The sequence below is a fragment of the Cataglyphis hispanica genome, chromosome 18 (assembly GCF_021464435.1).
Source record: "Cataglyphis hispanica isolate Lineage 1 chromosome 18, ULB_Chis1_1.0, whole genome shotgun sequence".
In the NCBI taxonomy this organism is placed as follows: Eukaryota; Metazoa; Arthropoda; class Insecta; order Hymenoptera; family Formicidae; genus Cataglyphis; species Cataglyphis hispanica.
Window position 1 is genome coordinate 4,589,128 of NC_065971.1, and position 17,299 is coordinate 4,606,426.

Here is a 17,299-nt window from a genome sequence, read left to right on the forward strand (position 1 = left end):
TCATTCTCAGGTACATGGCATGGTGTAGAAAATGCGTATACATATATTATATGAAAAATGGCACGACATATCGACACAAAAGCACCGTTTCATAACGTAGTATACACAACGCGAATTGCATTTATGTCGCTATAAAATCGTTATCCTTGATCATAAAAAAGTATTCATCGGCGCTTTCATATTTATGGGTTGCTTTAAAAATTTCAAAACTCGTTTCCTTACTTTTATGGGAGGAACAAATATGCGATATCCCCATTCTTCTTACAAAAGCACAAAAAATAGAGATCAAATTTTTATGACAGAATGCTAAGCATTTACAGCTCGAAGGAATACAGTCAGTTTATATTTCAAATTTTTTTTACAAAAACTTACGCAAGAAGGTATTTTTTTTTTTTTTATTTAACTAATAGTTAATAATTAAGACAATGTGTATATAAAAATAGATAAAATAAATATCGATACTTTAGCTTACGTGAAATTGTTCCGAGGAATAAAAACTTTTCATTCGTTGATATTACATTTTGTAGAAAAATTAAATATTTTTTTTTTATCAAATTTTCACGAATTTGAAAAATCTATACTAAAGCAGTTTTAGTGCGAAAAGAACGATTTTGCACGTGAAACTCAATTTTGATATAATTTCTGCTAACAGGTCTGTATCGTGCAAAAACGTGACACTACCGGCCATATGTACGCTATGAAGTACGTACATAAAAACGAATGTGCAGAACGGGGTGCCTTGAAGAACGTGGCGAGGGAAGTCGAGATCCTATCAAAGCTTGAACATCCTTGTTTAGTGAATTTATGGTTCAGCTTCCAAGGTAAATCTCTTTTCAAGTTATTAATCACTCGAATTAATATTCTAAATATATGCAGATGCATTTGAAGATATATATATATATATATATATATATATATATATATATATAATATAAATTAATAATATTAACTAAAAATATTAAATAAAAACAAGTAGGATTAATTTTAATTAAAGTAGGATTATTTAATTAAATATTAATTATTTAATTAATGCATTCCGTCGCTTAAACATTTGTAGTAAACGCAGCTCACGTGGAATTTTACAGCGCATTTATTTAAAAAAGGAATAATTCATATAGCGCAAACTACTATAGCTGTATTTGATTGTACCAAGTCAATATTGATCGGTCAGTCGGTCGATAAAGTTTTATAATTTCGCTTTCATGTCTCGAGTATTGCATTGCAAGTGATCGGCATGCGCACGGGACGTGCGAAAAATGATCGTCAGTGTCCTATGTAGAAGAAGAGAAAAGAAATAAAAGAGGAAGAGAAACAAAAGATTACGCGCATATGTTACATTGTCATGTTACAGATGAGGAGGATCTCTTCATGGTATCGGATTTACTTTTGGGCGGCGATCTGAGATACCATATCCAGCAAGAGATTGTGTTCAGCGAGGAGAGCGTCGTACTGTTCGTAGCTGAAATCGCCTTGGCGCTCGATTATCTGCAGAGTCACAGGATTATCCATCGGGACATTAAACCGGACAATATATTGCTGGATGAGGAGGGTGAGTACCCCCGTTTGTTGATAATCATGAATCGTGATCTCTTGAACTCTTACCTTTCGCGTGCGAGTCGCCCACATCGCATAAAGTACTATATAGATAAGCAATGTTGCCCCGAGAAAACTTAATTCCGCAAGTGTGATTTCCTTTCAAAGTTTCTCTTTTTGCTACGTATTTCGAAAAACATGTGATAAAAAAAATGATCATAATGCGATGTGGGCGACTTGCACACGAAAGGCAAGAGTTCAAGAAATCATGATCCATGATTATGAACACATGGATGATTTCTTGAACTTTAACCTTACCTATATACGGATTAATTTAATATAATCAAATGGTCAGATATAATCAAATATAAATTAGCCATATATGATCATATATCAAATTTATCTCTTTATAAACACATACACATACATAGTTATATATAAGCATGTATAATTATACATGAGTGTATATAATTCTGTTCATACAGAAACTCGATATATGATCATATATGGCTGATTTATATATGATTATATCTGACCATGTTAAAATGTTTTCCTGAGAATTTAATATCTAAATTGTTTAATATATGAATATTTTACTTTTGTATGTGCATTTGTATTTATATAATTAGAGATTATATTTTAGAAATTAAAACGTTTAATTACTGAAATTAATTATGATTTAATTATAATTATATATTATATATTATTATATATTAAATCAATATGTTATAAATTCAATTAAATTAAAGCTGTATATATAGATGATTTATAAATTTTATCGATAAAGATAATGGATATGCATATATGTATATAAAGGTATAAACAAAAGGCATATTTTTCTCGGTAAACAATTCAGTCGATATTTTCACCGCTATTTCGAGTGATAATTGCAATTATCTGAATCCAAGATTCATTTATCACAATGTGAACACGAAATGAGAGTTGACATTTAGTAATAAATGTGAGTCCAGCACAGAAAACTTTGAATCCGATCAGATTAGTTCTCCCGCGCGCGTTTGTGTACGTGCTAATCAAATGAAAGAATAGAAACAAAATTATCGAAATATAAAGAGTTTCTTTCCCAGGAGAAAAGTTCAAAATGTTCCTATAAACATACATTATTTTATATTATTACTTTAACGCATCTTATATTATTACTTTAACTTTAACACATTTTATATTATTACTTTATCACATAATCGAAATTACAAACAGTAGAATTAGAAACTTATTTCCTTTTCTTAATTACTATTGACACAATATTTTGATATTAAACATATATTATATTCACCGATTCTTTTATATATCCAAATAAACTTCCCAAAAATTATTCAGGCTCAGTCTTTTCGCAGTGATTTTTCTTCAATCATTCTGTATTGTGAAAATTCTGCAGATCAAACGAATTTTACTAATCAAAATATCTGGTATTTAAACCTTAATCAACCTACCACACAGAGTACCATCATACTTTCATTTACATATCAAGTGCTGATTTCATCATTTGATTTCAATATGAACGCCAACATGGACAAGCGTATTAATCATCTGTGATTTAATTATTCTGGATCTGGAGTACAAGCGCAAGATTGAAAACACCGAATTGACAAGTAAATTTTGCGCAACGAATGAGTTCGTGGCTGTATATATTTGTGAATTCGCGAGGGCTGTTACTAGAAACTATCAGCGGATTTTAGTGAAATTAACTCTCTACTATGTATTTTCGGTATTCGTTTCCACATCTCTTTCGCTTCGATTAATATATTCTACTAAACACGGATTTAACAAATTATGGAAATACAGAAGGCATCATAGTGTATATGAAATCACTAATGACAACTGAAATCCTTAAATCCCAAACATAATTTAATTATTTAATATATATTATCGATAAAAAATTTTCGTTGCAAAATATAAAGTTTTAACTAATGTAATATTTTTTTTCAAACATAGCCAGAGAAAACTAATATCTTGAAGTCAATCAATTGACAGCGTAAATATATATAATTTTAACGCACCTTTTATTAACAAGATCAATATTTAATTAATTATAATTTTATTCAGAATTTTGAAAACAATAATCGAACAAAAAAAGAGATCTTTTATTATATTAGATTTTTTTTTTTTTCTTTATATATTTCCGATATTTTGCGTATTTCTTCAAAAGTCTTGAAGAAAAACGTAGCATCTCTTTTTCACTTATCAGTGTACAGAATTTTGTTTCTTATTCTCCACGATTCTCGATTCTCCTTGATTTTTCCTCCTCCACGATTCTCCTCGATTTTCTAGAAATTATTGATAAATGCTTTTTCCGCTTTACTTCCCTGACGATAAATTGATTTATTATCGGAATGTTATAGATTACACCACAGATTTTACCGAAGAAAAAGATGAACGAATCTTGAAAGCGCGATGCTAAATAATGCATATGCATGCCGGGCTTTTCAGATCTTCGGCTTCTTAGATTTGCATAAGGCTGCATTTGTCAGTCTAACGAAATAAAGAGCAATGCAAGCGAACAAACAAAACCAATAAATAAGATTATTGTGATTAATCGTTTTCGCACAAATTAAATGTTTTTCAGATTTGTGAAAAATCTATTAGGATTAATATTAATAAATAATATTATTCAATTGCGTTTTCGTGACATTAATTTATGAATCTTCCGAAACAATGATGCCAAACAAATTTTTTTGAATGCAATATCTTTAATGTCGACGAAATTATACGAAAACGAAAGAGAGATAAAGATAACTACGAGAATGGCAAAAGGAAGGGTGGTGCATGTTCATACCGGAGACCTCGCTCCTCTCAAAGGTCGGATCTGCTTTAATAGAAAGATCCGGGGAAGTGACGAAGGTATTTCATAGGGAACGTCTCGGGGAACGCGGAAAGCAGGTACGTACATTTACGAACCTGAGGGAAATGGGATAAGCGAAGGAGGAAGGGAAGGAGGCTATCCTAATTTCCTGCACCTGGCCGACGGCTGTTTGAATTCCAAGATTGCCTCTGCATCATTTAAAATTACGCACCGGTGTCCCACTCTTATCGTTTCGCTTTCGTGTTTCATCTAGCGTGACATAAGACTTCTCAAAATATTCTGAGGAAATTGACGAAACTAGACATGTCTTTATAAACTCAAAGTAAAAACGTACTATTATCGAGAAATATGTGTTTTAATGCGTTGGAAAAAATCTCAATCATTCGACTTATACTATACAGAGAAGTCGAATCAAAAATTACTTAAAATTACTTTCTCTGAAAATAAGATCTCAGGAGGCCTCTAATAAAGTGACTTATTGTGTAACGTCATAAAAAAATTTTTTTTTTTTTTCAATAATCCTTGAATAGTTTTTTTCTAATCCTTAATACAAAAAATGTTTTATATCTTTTTCAATTGTAATTATTTAAAAAAAATAATAATTTTAATAATTTTTAATGTCTTCTTTAATGTCAATTATTTTTTAACACATAACATTATTCTATTATCGTGATATCGATAAAAAATCGTAATAATTCTCAATAATTGTAAGGCTAAAAAGATTAGTAAAATGATGTAATTTAATTCAATATGACAGAGAATGAAACAATTAGGAATTTCAGAGGGCTGGCTAAATCGATCTATAGTCTAATAACTTTGTCTAATAACAGAGCGAAGAAGGAACCTATATACATATATATGCGGGGAAACTTTGACACACTTCCAGAGAAAACCGCTTAGAACTACTTTCATTAAAGTCTAAAACATGATTGCAATAAAGAACGGCGCAAAATCGTGTAAAATGCAATACTACTATTTCTTTCTTCCGGTAATATCACATTCCAGATCCGCATTATAGTCGTTGGAATTCATTCCGTTAATTTTACCTACACGCGGCTTCGTGCATACTCGATACTAGATTACGAGACATTAACGAGGAAGTAATTTAGCAGGCTGAAGCCATTAAATATTTCGTAACAAAAATGAAATTAAGAATCTTAAGGAGACGCTGTACGTGTATGCCTGTATATTATAATGAATAATAATAAAAATAAGATCGACTGCAGAAATAAAAGAGAAATCTCTCAAGTAACATATTGAGGTTTCTCTTTTATTTCTGCAGACAATTTTATTTCTGCTGTCGATACTCAGATCTGATTCCAGTGAACCAATAATTTTCGATTACTTCCATTCAGTAGGAAATTATTGTCATCGGGGACTGTTTAAAAAAAAAAAGACTGAAATGGACATTTAATCTCTTAAAGAGAATATATAATTATTAATTCAAATAAATAATAATTTTTTCCTCTGCTTTTATAAAAATTTACATAAAATATATCTTTTAGAATACAAATCTTTTTATTTTTTCTTTAAATGGAACTGCAAAATTAAAGCAAAAACCAAGTATATCTTATTTTTGTATAAATTGCATATTTCATAACTAATAAATGACTCTTTTGATAAAAGCAAGCATCTGGTTGTATTTCCGCGTCGAGGTTGTCAATTTTTATTTTATTCGATATATTAAAGGTGGGAAATTATTTTTCTTGAAACAATCCACGTAACGGCTACTAAAATACAAAGCCTGACTACAATGGAGGAATTGCGTGATATTACGTCGATGTAATATGTAGCAGTGTATGTTGATGCTCATCCCCTTTAATTTACATCACAGCTCGATCCACATTGCGGTCGCTGCGATGTTTAGAAAATGGCAACGGGTAAATATTGCAAGAGCATAACATATACGAAAGAACTCGATCATGCCGCGTCGGAAAACTAATATCGTGTTGCTCTCTGCGCGTATGTATATATATGTTTATGTGTATATGCGTGTGTATACCCGCCTCCTGATGACCCATAGATACAACTGTGTAATGTAGTTAGGGTTCATTAGGCGTTTATCCTACAAGAGACATCTAAAGATCGCGAACGCATGTGTACTATTCACACACGTGGTATTAATTTCCATTATTATCTGTATCTTTTTATAATCTCCTTAGCTAAATCCTTAGAAAATATATTTTACGCAAGTGCTGCTTCTCCATAATTTTTAAAAATTATATAAATAAATCTCTCAGATTGCAATAAATATATGTAACGTTGACGGATTAAATTTTACAAATATTTAATCTTAAAATATGCAATAATCATGGATTCTATTAAATGTATAACACTTGTTACACTCTAATATTAATTAACACAGTCATTATACGTAATTGCTGCCATGTGCTTTTGAGGGATATTGTAGAGCAAGTAAATAATTTACTTGTTTAGTCATTAACTTAATGACTATTTAGATGATAGATTGTAAGAGATTAATTTCTTGTTGTTTAGGTCACGCCCATGTAACAGACTTTAATATTGCAACTGTACTCGAAGATGGTCAATTAGCGACTTCAATGTCTGGAACAAAGCCATATATAGGTATGTATGAATGAGTGGTCTTATGTATCTGTAACTTTCTCTCTCTCTCTCTCTCTCTCTCTCTCTCTCTCTCTCTCTCTCTCTCTCTTTCACATATAAATTATTTCAATTATTTAAATCATCACAATCTTTTTTCTATTTCCATTTACAAATTTACGAATACAAATTCATATCAAACTTATAGTTTATTATCGTATATATAATCGACTTTCTATTTACTCACACATTAATTATTTCCGTAAAATTAATTTTTTATTTTGCATAGATGTAAAAAATTTTGCTCTATCGAAAAAAAAAAAACACAAAAAGATGACCTTACAGAAAAGAAGCTTCTGTATAATTAATTTCGCAATTTTTTGTACAATGCGTGTAAACAAATTTTGCGATAAAGTATATTGCAATAAAATATCATGTAACGATATAGTGAGATTTGTAATCGAGAAAAAATGTCTCAAAGCACGCGCGATATGTTAATTCAGTATTACGCATCGTCGAAACGTGATAAACACATATTTCTTTTCTGCGCTTCTTCTTTTTAACGCGGATTTGCATCAGCCCCGGAAATTTACATGTGCTCATGCGAGGAATACGGTGTCCTTGGCTATGGATTCGCTGTGGATTGGTGGAGTCTAGGAATCCTCGCTTGGGAGACCTTAGCCATGGAAAGACCGTATCCACTTCACTCCACAACGTCTAACAGAGAGGCTTTGAGAATCTTGCAGGTGAGAGAAACGCGGAAGCTTCGAGCAATGAAAAAAACAACCCTCTAAATCGCACAAAAAGAAACGAGGTCGAAATGTAATAAAAGAAATAAATTTATATCTCTCTCTGCGGAAAAATAATAAGAATGAATATTTCAAATGAAAGATGTATGTTGCGACATTCTTGTATTATCATCTTTACATTTTTGAAGCTGTGCAAGATATTCGAACTCTATCGAATTTCTGAAACAACATGTGGACGTTAATTAAGGACGCATCATGTTCCGGCTGTGTTAATTACGAGAACTTGTCATAAATGTAATATTGACACGACACATGCTGCAATACATATACTACAATGCTTGTTAGTACTACAAAGATGTTCCTTGACATTCGTAATATCATTTTATGATATTTTTATTTCGACTTTTCTTTTCTCAAAAATCTATTCCGTTTATCCAAACGTGTTTAAGCATCCGACGCGCACAATAAATTTACATGAGACAAATATTCGCTTTTTTAGGAAGAAAGGCCGACACCTTCGCATTGGACTCCCTCGACATGCGATCTCCTGGACCGTTTATTAACTCTGGCCCCGAACGCTCGAGTGTCGAGTTTAAAGGAACTAAAGCAAGTGAGCGCAATGAGAGAGCTGGATTTTGACAGAGTGCTGAATAAGCAAATAAAACCGCCCTTCACCCCGCCGAAGGATCATTTAAATTGCGATCCCACTTTCGAACTCGAGGAAATGATAATTGAGACGAAGCCCTTGCACAAGAAAAAAAAACGTCTGGCTAAACAAAGGTTGGTCGTCTTCGCGCGAATATTTCCTTAAAAAAGATAAAATAATTTTTTTTTTTACGATAATACAAAATCATGTTGAATGAAATTACTGTCGTATCGTTGTTTAATATGTTTGATATTAAGATTCAACTGTTGACTTGATAGAACATTCTGATGCGAGTTTCATGTATCTCTCTCCACATATTCCTGAAATAATTAATATGCCCATTACCAAAGCAATGTCCTCGACATCTCGTTATAGATCGTTAAGGGTCGAGTACTCAGGAGAGGATGCTGGCGGTTTCGCCGAGGGCGCTGGATCAAGTTTAGACATGCGGAGATTAGCTTACATTCCGGAATATCGGATTTATAATCGCGAACGCGAGATCGAGAGATTGGAGAGAGAGAAGAAGGAGAAACAATGGGAAGAGGAACTGAACACTGCCATGAAAGGTGCCGAAGAAAGACTCAAGTATGTTATTTGAATAAATCTCCTCGAGATTATCTCCGCGATATCGGTCCCCATCGATATCTATTTTTTATATTTTTTTTATCCACGAATTGGTTAATATTGGACAATTTTTTATTTTATTTTACCGTGGCGGAAAATTATAAAAATGTTCAATATTCTCCTGACGTTTCGTGTGATTATCTTCCGTATTCACGGTTTTTCTCGTAATCTAATAGCAATTCTCGGCAGATTCTGAATCTATCACACTTTACATCAATTTTTGAGCGATGTTTCTCTTAGCGCTTGCGCGATACCTGTCTCGTGAAACCCTTGATTACAGAACAAAGCAGCAACATCTGCCGGCCCAGCGAACCGGAAACCGACTAAGCGTCTCGACGACGAACGTCAAAGCACGCATAAACGCCTCACCGAGGCAAGGACGCCATGGGAGCGCTACGACATCCTCGGACATCGACTTCATCGACGCGAGTCCAGAGCCTAGCACATCTTAAATAACACTGAGAACTCTGCACCTACCGTAGCCTATCAATGACCAGTAGTCTCTTTTAATTCTATGAATGCGTATAAAAATTTATAAGAGACACCAATATTTATCTAGTTTAATAACTTGCTATAAAAATAATTTAATTATTTCTTACTCTGTGAAACATACGCATATATCTAACGATAAGACATTCAGAAATAACAAAATGTGTTGAGTGATTATTTTACTTAACATGCGTCGAAAGATCCTATTTTATATGTGAAAAAAAAGTTTTTATACAGATTGATAACGTTCGCTTTATATCAATTGATTTCATACACGAAATCCTGAAAAAAATATGGATAACAACCGGAAAATCGCTCATCGTGCAAGCTCTATCAGACTTTACCAATGCGTACTTAATCATTGTATCAGTAAAATTTATTTTATAATTTATATTTTAGTAATATAATTACATTTATAAAATTAAATAAAGGAACCTAATGTATTATTTCACGAATTTTGACCATTAATAATGCAAAATTATTCTTTAAACTTTAAAGTAGTAGACGATCGCTACGTCAACTTTATTGAATAACAGCAAATTTTTTATTGCTCTTTTAAAATCAAAATTTACAAAAACTCATTAGAATTAAACATCTTCGATGAATAACATTAGTTAATCTTTTCAGTGCAAATCTGACGTATACCGTGTATATCTGTCCCTGAAGCTTTTAAAAAAAAAATTTGATTTTATCTTGATTTCTCTTTAAAAGTTAATATATAATTACTATAAATCACATTTTCATTATATATAGGGAGAATATGCAAGTTTTGCAATGCTAAATAGAATCATAATTATTAATATATAAGATTACATAAGATGAAAAAATTATAGATCAAATAAAAAAAATTTAACAATTTAAAAGTACTAAACAAGAATTAAAATAAATTATAAATTTTTTAATATTTCTATCTCTAATATGATTATTGAAAGGATTAAGGGACGCATACTACATATTAATATAATTTTCTTTAGTTAATGGAACTGGGAACAATCACTATACACCTATACATACATATATGTTTTATTCAATAAAGATATATGTTGTTTACAAGTGAGCTATGTACGAATCAAAATAAAAAATATCTTTGACACATGTTACTAACACATTTTAACTTATTCCCTTAAATTCTCAATGCGTACGCTATGAAAATATTTTATCATAAAAATTTAATTCGTACTCCAATAAAATATCTTTTCAAACAAAAAAATAAAATAACAAAATTTTATTTAATCGTTACATTTCGTATATTTAAAACGTAAAACGTTCAAAATATACGAATATAATCGTATATTTAAAACGTTGTCACAATTATATAAATTTTATAAATAATATTTGCAAGATTATATTGTTTAAAAAATAATGTGGAAAACAATGATCTCTCGCGAAAAAAGACTTAATTATTAACATATGATTCGCATACGGCTATAAGAATTGCAAACACGGATTTAACCAAGCGTCGAAGGAGTGCCGGATAATCGATAGCATCGGCGCCGTTTCGCGAGGGTGAAAAGAGAGTGAGAGGGGTCACTGCATCACTTCACCTTATTCTATATAATGTAGATCCCAATCGTATAATATATATATATGTAAAAAAGTAAAACATATGTAACAAAGTATAACGACATAATAGCAGTTTTTGAAAAGTTTGCTCTAAATCGATCGAAAATTTCATAGATAAAAAACTACAAATAAAAAATGCAATAAAAAATGTCTTTTACATGATATTATTTCTTTCGATAAAAAAATGTTCAAATTGGCGATTGTTCCTAGCAGACAATTGGCACAATTTATGTAACAATTTCATAAACGAGATCGTTGTGAATCACATTTAAAGAGAAGATGAATGTTCTGACGTAATTGCATTTGTAAAAGCTACGTAATTCGGTATAATGGCCCAATTATCGCGTAATTATTGCATCCACTTATATCCATTTTGCAAATAGCAAATAATGAATTAACTATCAGTTTATACTTTTAATCTCTTTATGCGATCGATTGTAAATGGTATAATAAATGAATAATATAATTTTCATCGTTTTTCTTCTTTGCTCTTTTTCAATTTGCACTTTTAATTAATCAAATAATAAAAGTGCCGCAATCAATCTGTGAAAAAAATTGCATTTTCGTGATAAAATACTCTTACATATAATATATGAAGAGAATTTCTTCTATTAAGCTTAAAGTTAAAAGTTTTTACAATATTTTAATATTTTAAAGAATAAAAAAAAATAAATTTCAATCAGATATATCTAAGAATATCGACTTTACACACACACACACACACACACATGTATATATACATACATACATATTGTGTGTGTGTTATATATATATATATATATATTATTTTCTTTTTCTGCACCTCTATTTATTTATTGAAACAAATTTTAACAAAAGGTATTAAATTTAAAAAATTAGGTATTAATGTTCCGCTCTTTGGAACGTACATTTGTGCCATCTATCCCGAAAGGATTTACAACTTTTCACTGAATAATACTGAGGAAATGTCTATACAAATAAATGTGGTTCTTAGAGAATGGAGGAGGATAAGCGATAGAGAACGGTAATCGCCAGCCTCGCTGTCTTCGATGGAAAAATCCAATAGAAGATAATGTAGTTTAGTTTCTAGAGATCGATGTGAAAGCCCTGCGTCTTTTGCGCGATAAAGACGCAGTTAAATAAGAAAATTCAACCTAATAAAGTTCCGCTTTTAATTATCTTTACGGAAATTAATCCTTTTGCAGCAGAAAATGAGAGATATCTCTTTTCTAGAATTATAAATTGTAATTAAGAGTCTCTCTCTAATATCATTATAAAAAAGAAGTTTGCGCTTATTTTTATAAAAAGATATTCCACAAAATGATCCAGGTTCTTATATATATCTTGATTTGCATGGCAAACGATTAAAATTTTATTTTGTCGACTTGAATGAGAAAAGTTATGATCTATAATGGTAAATTTTCGCAAAATGCTTATGGGGAAATTCGATCAAGACTAATGCAATTTCAATAATGAACTCGATGGGAAACGAAAGGCATTTTCGCAACGACCGTCTTAATTCTCTTATTTCTTGCTCCTCTCGATAAAAAAGAAAACAAAGCACGTTATTCAAGGCAAGTAATTATTGTCGCTCGCCAATTATTTTGCAACATAGAAAACGATCGCAAACAAAAGATTAAAATCTCGATGAAAAAGTTATTTATATTTGAGTTGCCTACTTTTGCCAGCTTCGAGATGAAACTGTTGCGCCGCGGAAGTTTCATTTATATTTATAAAGAAAGACAAGCGCGCGCACGTGAGAGAGAGAGAGAGAGAGAGAGAGAGAGAGAGAGAGAATGAAAATATTTGCATCTTGTTTACGGGAATTATCGGGATACATTATGGATATGGCTGATTGAAGGACATAGCAGAATACAATCATCATCACGCAAGCAAAATTGATAAAAAGAAAGTTTTTTTTTATACGCAAGATTTATGTACATTATATATAGCTAAGAATAATCACTAGTAGCTCTATATCATTGATCATTCTAGATCATCACATCATTATTATATATTTAGAAATAATAAATCATACTTATTAATATCACAAAATATTGCCGTTTTTCCGCTTTTCGGCCTTCACGTACACAAGCATCATTATTATTTCCCTATTCAAATGACAATACATGGAAGACCGCAACACGCCTATAAAGCGATTCTAAAATTGTGAAAATATATATATATATATATATATATACATATACATATACATACATATATATATATATATATATACATATATATATATATATATATATATATATATATCTTCTTTTACGAAAATACACATTCAGAAAAATAGAATACTTTTTCTCTCTGTCTACACGAAGAAATATTGATAGCTCGCCTTAATTTGCTTCGAATATCCTTCATAAATGAGACTTAAACTATTGTCATCAGTCTATGTTCTAATGTTAGATGATTGCTACCAAATGTTATCGCAAATATGCACTCTACTTACATCAATTAATCTCAACTCAATGGAAAAATTTATCCAAAACAATTAATTTTTGTTATTCTTTAGTTGAAGAAATACACAACAATTGATACATCTATCTATGGCAACTTTATAAGTTCCGAATCATATCATGTAAAATCTAATGTATCTTAATATAAAAATCAATTATAAAAAAGATATCTTCGCGCGATATTTTATTAATGTAATTCTGGACTAGAAAAGATTAATCGATAAAAAGTAAAAAAAATATTTTATATTTTTAGATTGCATTAATATGCTTGTCGATTTAAGTTTCAAAATATTTTTGATCTGTTTATCTTTTGATCTATTTAGCAATTTTGTGCTTGCTATGTTTCTCCACGGACCAACTATATTATATTCCTAGATATCTTTTGATCACAGATCATTTTATGCACAATAAATTTGTTTAAAAGTTACTCGATTTTTCTCGCACATCAAACAAAATTAATACAAAAATAGTATAAATAAAATCATTAGTCAAAAATATGAAATATATCTGTGTTAATCATAATAACTATTAATATTAATATTCGCACTGCACCAGGTATATATATCACATCTCGGTTTTCCGAACTCGTCATTATCGATATGCTATCTCAATGTAATATTAGCATAAAGTACAACTCCCAGTATATAAAAGCAAAGTAACAATAACATAACGTAGAATAATTGTTAAAATGATGAAATATGTTATACGTAAATATATCATGTATAAATCAAAACATTTAAGCTAATATCTGTAAAAATAAGATTACAATATGTCCCAGAAGTCGCGCAATTTCTTTTAGCTATGATTTTTCAATGAAAAATTTTCAAATTTCGGGAAAACCGATTTCTTTTGAGCAAAAATTTAAATTAACATTATATTATTTATTATGTCATATTTAAATACAGCTTTATTCGCTATTTTATTCGCTTAACTTATTAATCAATAAAGCAAAGATAAAATAAAAAGGTTAAAAAATACCAATTTATATCTTGCAATAAAATATTTGTGTTCTTATACATAGAATTTCTTAAAATTTATAACTGATGAGAAATGCGCGTTATCCCGAGACACTTTATATATATAACAAAAATATTTTTAAAAAGAATTAACTTTAGAGAAAATATACATGTATATTCGACATCGAAACGATGTAAACATCAAAGAAACTACTTAATTATATGTAGTTCCCAATAAATGTCATTTAAACAGTCGTCACATCAGTAACCTCGATTCTGGAAATCGGTTTCGCGGGTTCTACATGTATAAACCCTTCTTCGTTATTCATAAACTCACCGATTCGAAGCTGCTGTAAATTTGCCATGATCGAGTCTACCTGAATTGGCTGATCTGGGAAAGCAGTTTCACTCCTGAGTTTGCTAAAGTGAAGATAACAAATCCCGCGATAGCCTTGCCAAGTTATTTCACTCGGCTTAATGCCACGCTCCAGCAGAGCATTTTTCAAATCTCGGACTCTCACGCCGGACGAGATGTTCGACAGCTTCAAAGAGAAGTCGATATGCGCTTTCGTTCTGGCACGGAGATTCTTTCGTCGTCGAGGGATACTTTTAATAGTTTCCATTTTCGTCTGTAACACACATAAGCAAAATTCAATTACAAAAAGATACTGTCTAAGAAGTATTATAGATGAAGTATGGAAGAAAATAAATAAATAAATAAATATTTTTCAACTAATTTCAGAATTTCAGCGTTTTATTTTAACACAAAGCAGATTGTAATATAAGAACCTTTATTGTAACAGAAAAGACTCAACTCAAATTCAAAGAATCTATTATTAATAGGAAAACAATTTTGTAAATATCAATATATATCAAAGTATTACTTCGGCATTAGAAAAATTATTCTCTTCTTCAGTTTTTGTTTTCTTATAAGTACGTTTTCGTAGAAAACGTGGCTTAAGAATTTTATCTTTGGCACTTTCCACAGTAGAATTTTCCATATTAGATGTATCCTTCTTTATATTGAGATGTTTCTTGTTTTTCGAGTATTTAACACGATTTTTTATATATCGATGTGTCTCAATATCAGAATCAACTTCCTTCAGAGTTACCATCTTGCCATCTCTGCAGAAAAATAATTGTGTATTTACGCGAAATAGTCCATTTAGTGTGATTCAGGCAACTTAATGCATACTTTTCATCCATCTCTTTGAGCTGCTGTAATACCTGCATGGTTTTGAGTTTTCTTTCACTGAGCATATGCCACAGTATGCCAGATGGTTTCTTTAATCTCGGCTTCACAAATATGGTTTGTGTTGGTGTAACAATTATATCCACCGGCACGTCATATTCTTTGAACAATTGTAGTGGTAAATAATCTATGATTTGGCAATCATGCACTGTCGTGATAACGACTGTGTTTTCTGTTATTGTGCCCATTCTCATCATCATTGCAAATTCGAGATCTGCAAAACCTTCTCCTTTGCCAAGCCTGTATCCATCTCGACTCACGCATACAGATCCCAACACAATGAGATCTACCTGAATGAATAATATATGTTTAAATAATTGTATTATAATGAAATGTTTCAATAATTCATCATTATATTTTTAACAATTATGTATATATATTTTTAAACAATTATATATGATACTTATCAATTAAATAAAATTATTTTTTAATCAAACATATTGAATTATAAGAACTATAATAATTACCTTAATATTGGAATCGAGTCCAAGTGGTTTACCAGCTTGCTCTAGGCCACGCATGGAAGCTAATGTTTTTAGTTGTTCCTTTGTTGCACCAGCGACTGGTATAACATGCAAAAATAAGCCAGATCTTAACCTGGGAATAGGCACAATAATTTCTTTGTTGGCCTCTAAAGCTAAAAATCGCACTGGTTCTTGTGGTTTGTCTGGATTTATTTTTATGGTTTTTGCCTTCTTAAATTCATCCAATTCAGCCAATCGATGTGCTGCCTCCGCAGCACCCTTGAAGTTTGGGATACGTTTATATATATTAATGGGAAAGTTTACTAATTCATTCTTTGCCATATAATCCCACACCTTTCGACGAAAACCTGATTTTGTTATCTCGTCGGCTATAAAAAATTATTAACATAAAGCAAGGAAGTATCTTTAAAAACAATTATACTTCTATGTGATTGTTATTACTTCTATGTGACTGTACATATACATATGTATATATATTTAATTCATTTAATAGCTTATAAAATAATTTCAAAACAGTAGAACAAAATACATATATATGTATTTCTGGGATTCACACAGGAATACAAAAATACAGATTTCTCTTTTGACATTTGGATACAATTTGGATTAAAGAAACGCATGTTGCTAATCGCAAATACTTACGTAATTTTTCTGTCATTCTGATTGATCCACCGACGTAGTCTTACAGAACAAAAGGTCCAGGAGAGATCCAGGAAGGATAACTGTACGAAATCTTACAAAAATAGATTACACGATTTATCCCATCTATGCGCGGCTCTTTTTCTGTCGTGTCTATTTCTACACGGCTACATGTTCGCAAACTTTAAAAAATCGTAATCCTCTAGGAATTACGATAAGCTTCTTCTATCGACATGAAATATTGTTTGGAAAGCGATTTCTTATGCGAAATTGTCTCGCCATCAAGCAACAAAAAGTTCCAATGTCTGATTGTATGCCATTCATAAAAATGACATTGGTCAATGGACAATAAAAGTAAACAATTGAAAAACGAATCAGCTGATCCGCAATCCGCATTCATGTCAGGAAACTAGGGAGTTAAATTAGCAAATCGTCGTTATCTACACGTGTTTACTGTACAGTGACGGATGTCGCGTACAGTTTCGTTTCGATATTACTGCCAGTACTGGAAATCTATAATATACCTTACGTGA

General features: G+C 31.0%; 3 protein-coding genes across 7 annotated transcripts in view; 1 reads left to right on the forward strand and 2 right to left on the reverse strand.

Moving 5' to 3' along the window:
- Window positions 1-10,521, forward strand: part of LOC126856277 (serine/threonine-protein kinase 32A) — a 28,202-nt gene extending 17,681 nt beyond the window's left edge. For all 5 annotated transcript variants that reach the window (XM_050604672.1, XM_050604674.1, XM_050604675.1 and 2 more), the window contains 7 exons: window positions 653-821; window positions 1,352-1,549; window positions 6,848-6,937; window positions 7,493-7,659; window positions 8,162-8,442; window positions 8,684-8,893; window positions 9,213-10,521. In XM_050604672.1, coding sequence (XP_050460629.1) covers window positions 653-821; window positions 1,352-1,549; window positions 6,848-6,937; window positions 7,493-7,659; window positions 8,162-8,442; window positions 8,684-8,893; window positions 9,213-9,384 — 1,287 coding nt within the window. In that variant the 3' untranslated portion in view covers window positions 9,385-10,521. The remainder of the gene's footprint in view (window positions 1-652; window positions 822-1,351; window positions 1,550-6,847; window positions 6,938-7,492; window positions 7,660-8,161; window positions 8,443-8,683; window positions 8,894-9,212) is intronic.
- Window positions 1-14,860, reverse strand: part of LOC126856295 (protein Star-like) — a 41,923-nt gene extending 27,063 nt beyond the window's left edge. Inside the window, exon 1 of the mRNA XM_050604699.1 lies at window positions 14,728-14,860. The gene's annotated coding sequence lies outside the window, so the exon portion shown is untranslated. The remainder of the gene's footprint in view (window positions 1-14,727) is intronic.
- On the reverse strand, window positions 12,861-17,113 carry LOC126856279 (methenyltetrahydrofolate synthase domain-containing protein). Its single transcript, XM_050604677.1, has 5 exons — window positions 16,770-17,113; window positions 16,110-16,495; window positions 15,586-15,932; window positions 15,275-15,515; window positions 12,861-15,019 (listed from the first exon to the last, which is right to left on the reverse strand). Exons 1-5 carry the CDS (start codon window positions 16,783-16,785, stop codon window positions 14,636-14,638), a joined length of 1,374 nt encoding a protein of 457 aa, XP_050460634.1. The 5' UTR covers window positions 16,786-17,113; the 3' UTR covers window positions 12,861-14,635.
- Between the last annotated feature and the right edge of the window lie 186 nt (window positions 17,114-17,299).

Bases quoted from the DNA above. Each gene is read 5' to 3' on its own strand.
- LOC126856279 (XM_050604677.1), bottom strand. The intron at 15,516-15,585 runs GTATGCATTAAG...ATTTTTCTGCAG, and splicing joins CTCAAAGAGATGGATGAAAA to AGATGGCAAGATGGTAACTC. The intron at 15,020-15,274 runs GTAATACTTTGA...TGTGTGTTACAG, and splicing joins ATAATTTTTCTAATGCCGAA to ACGAAAATGGAAACTATTAA.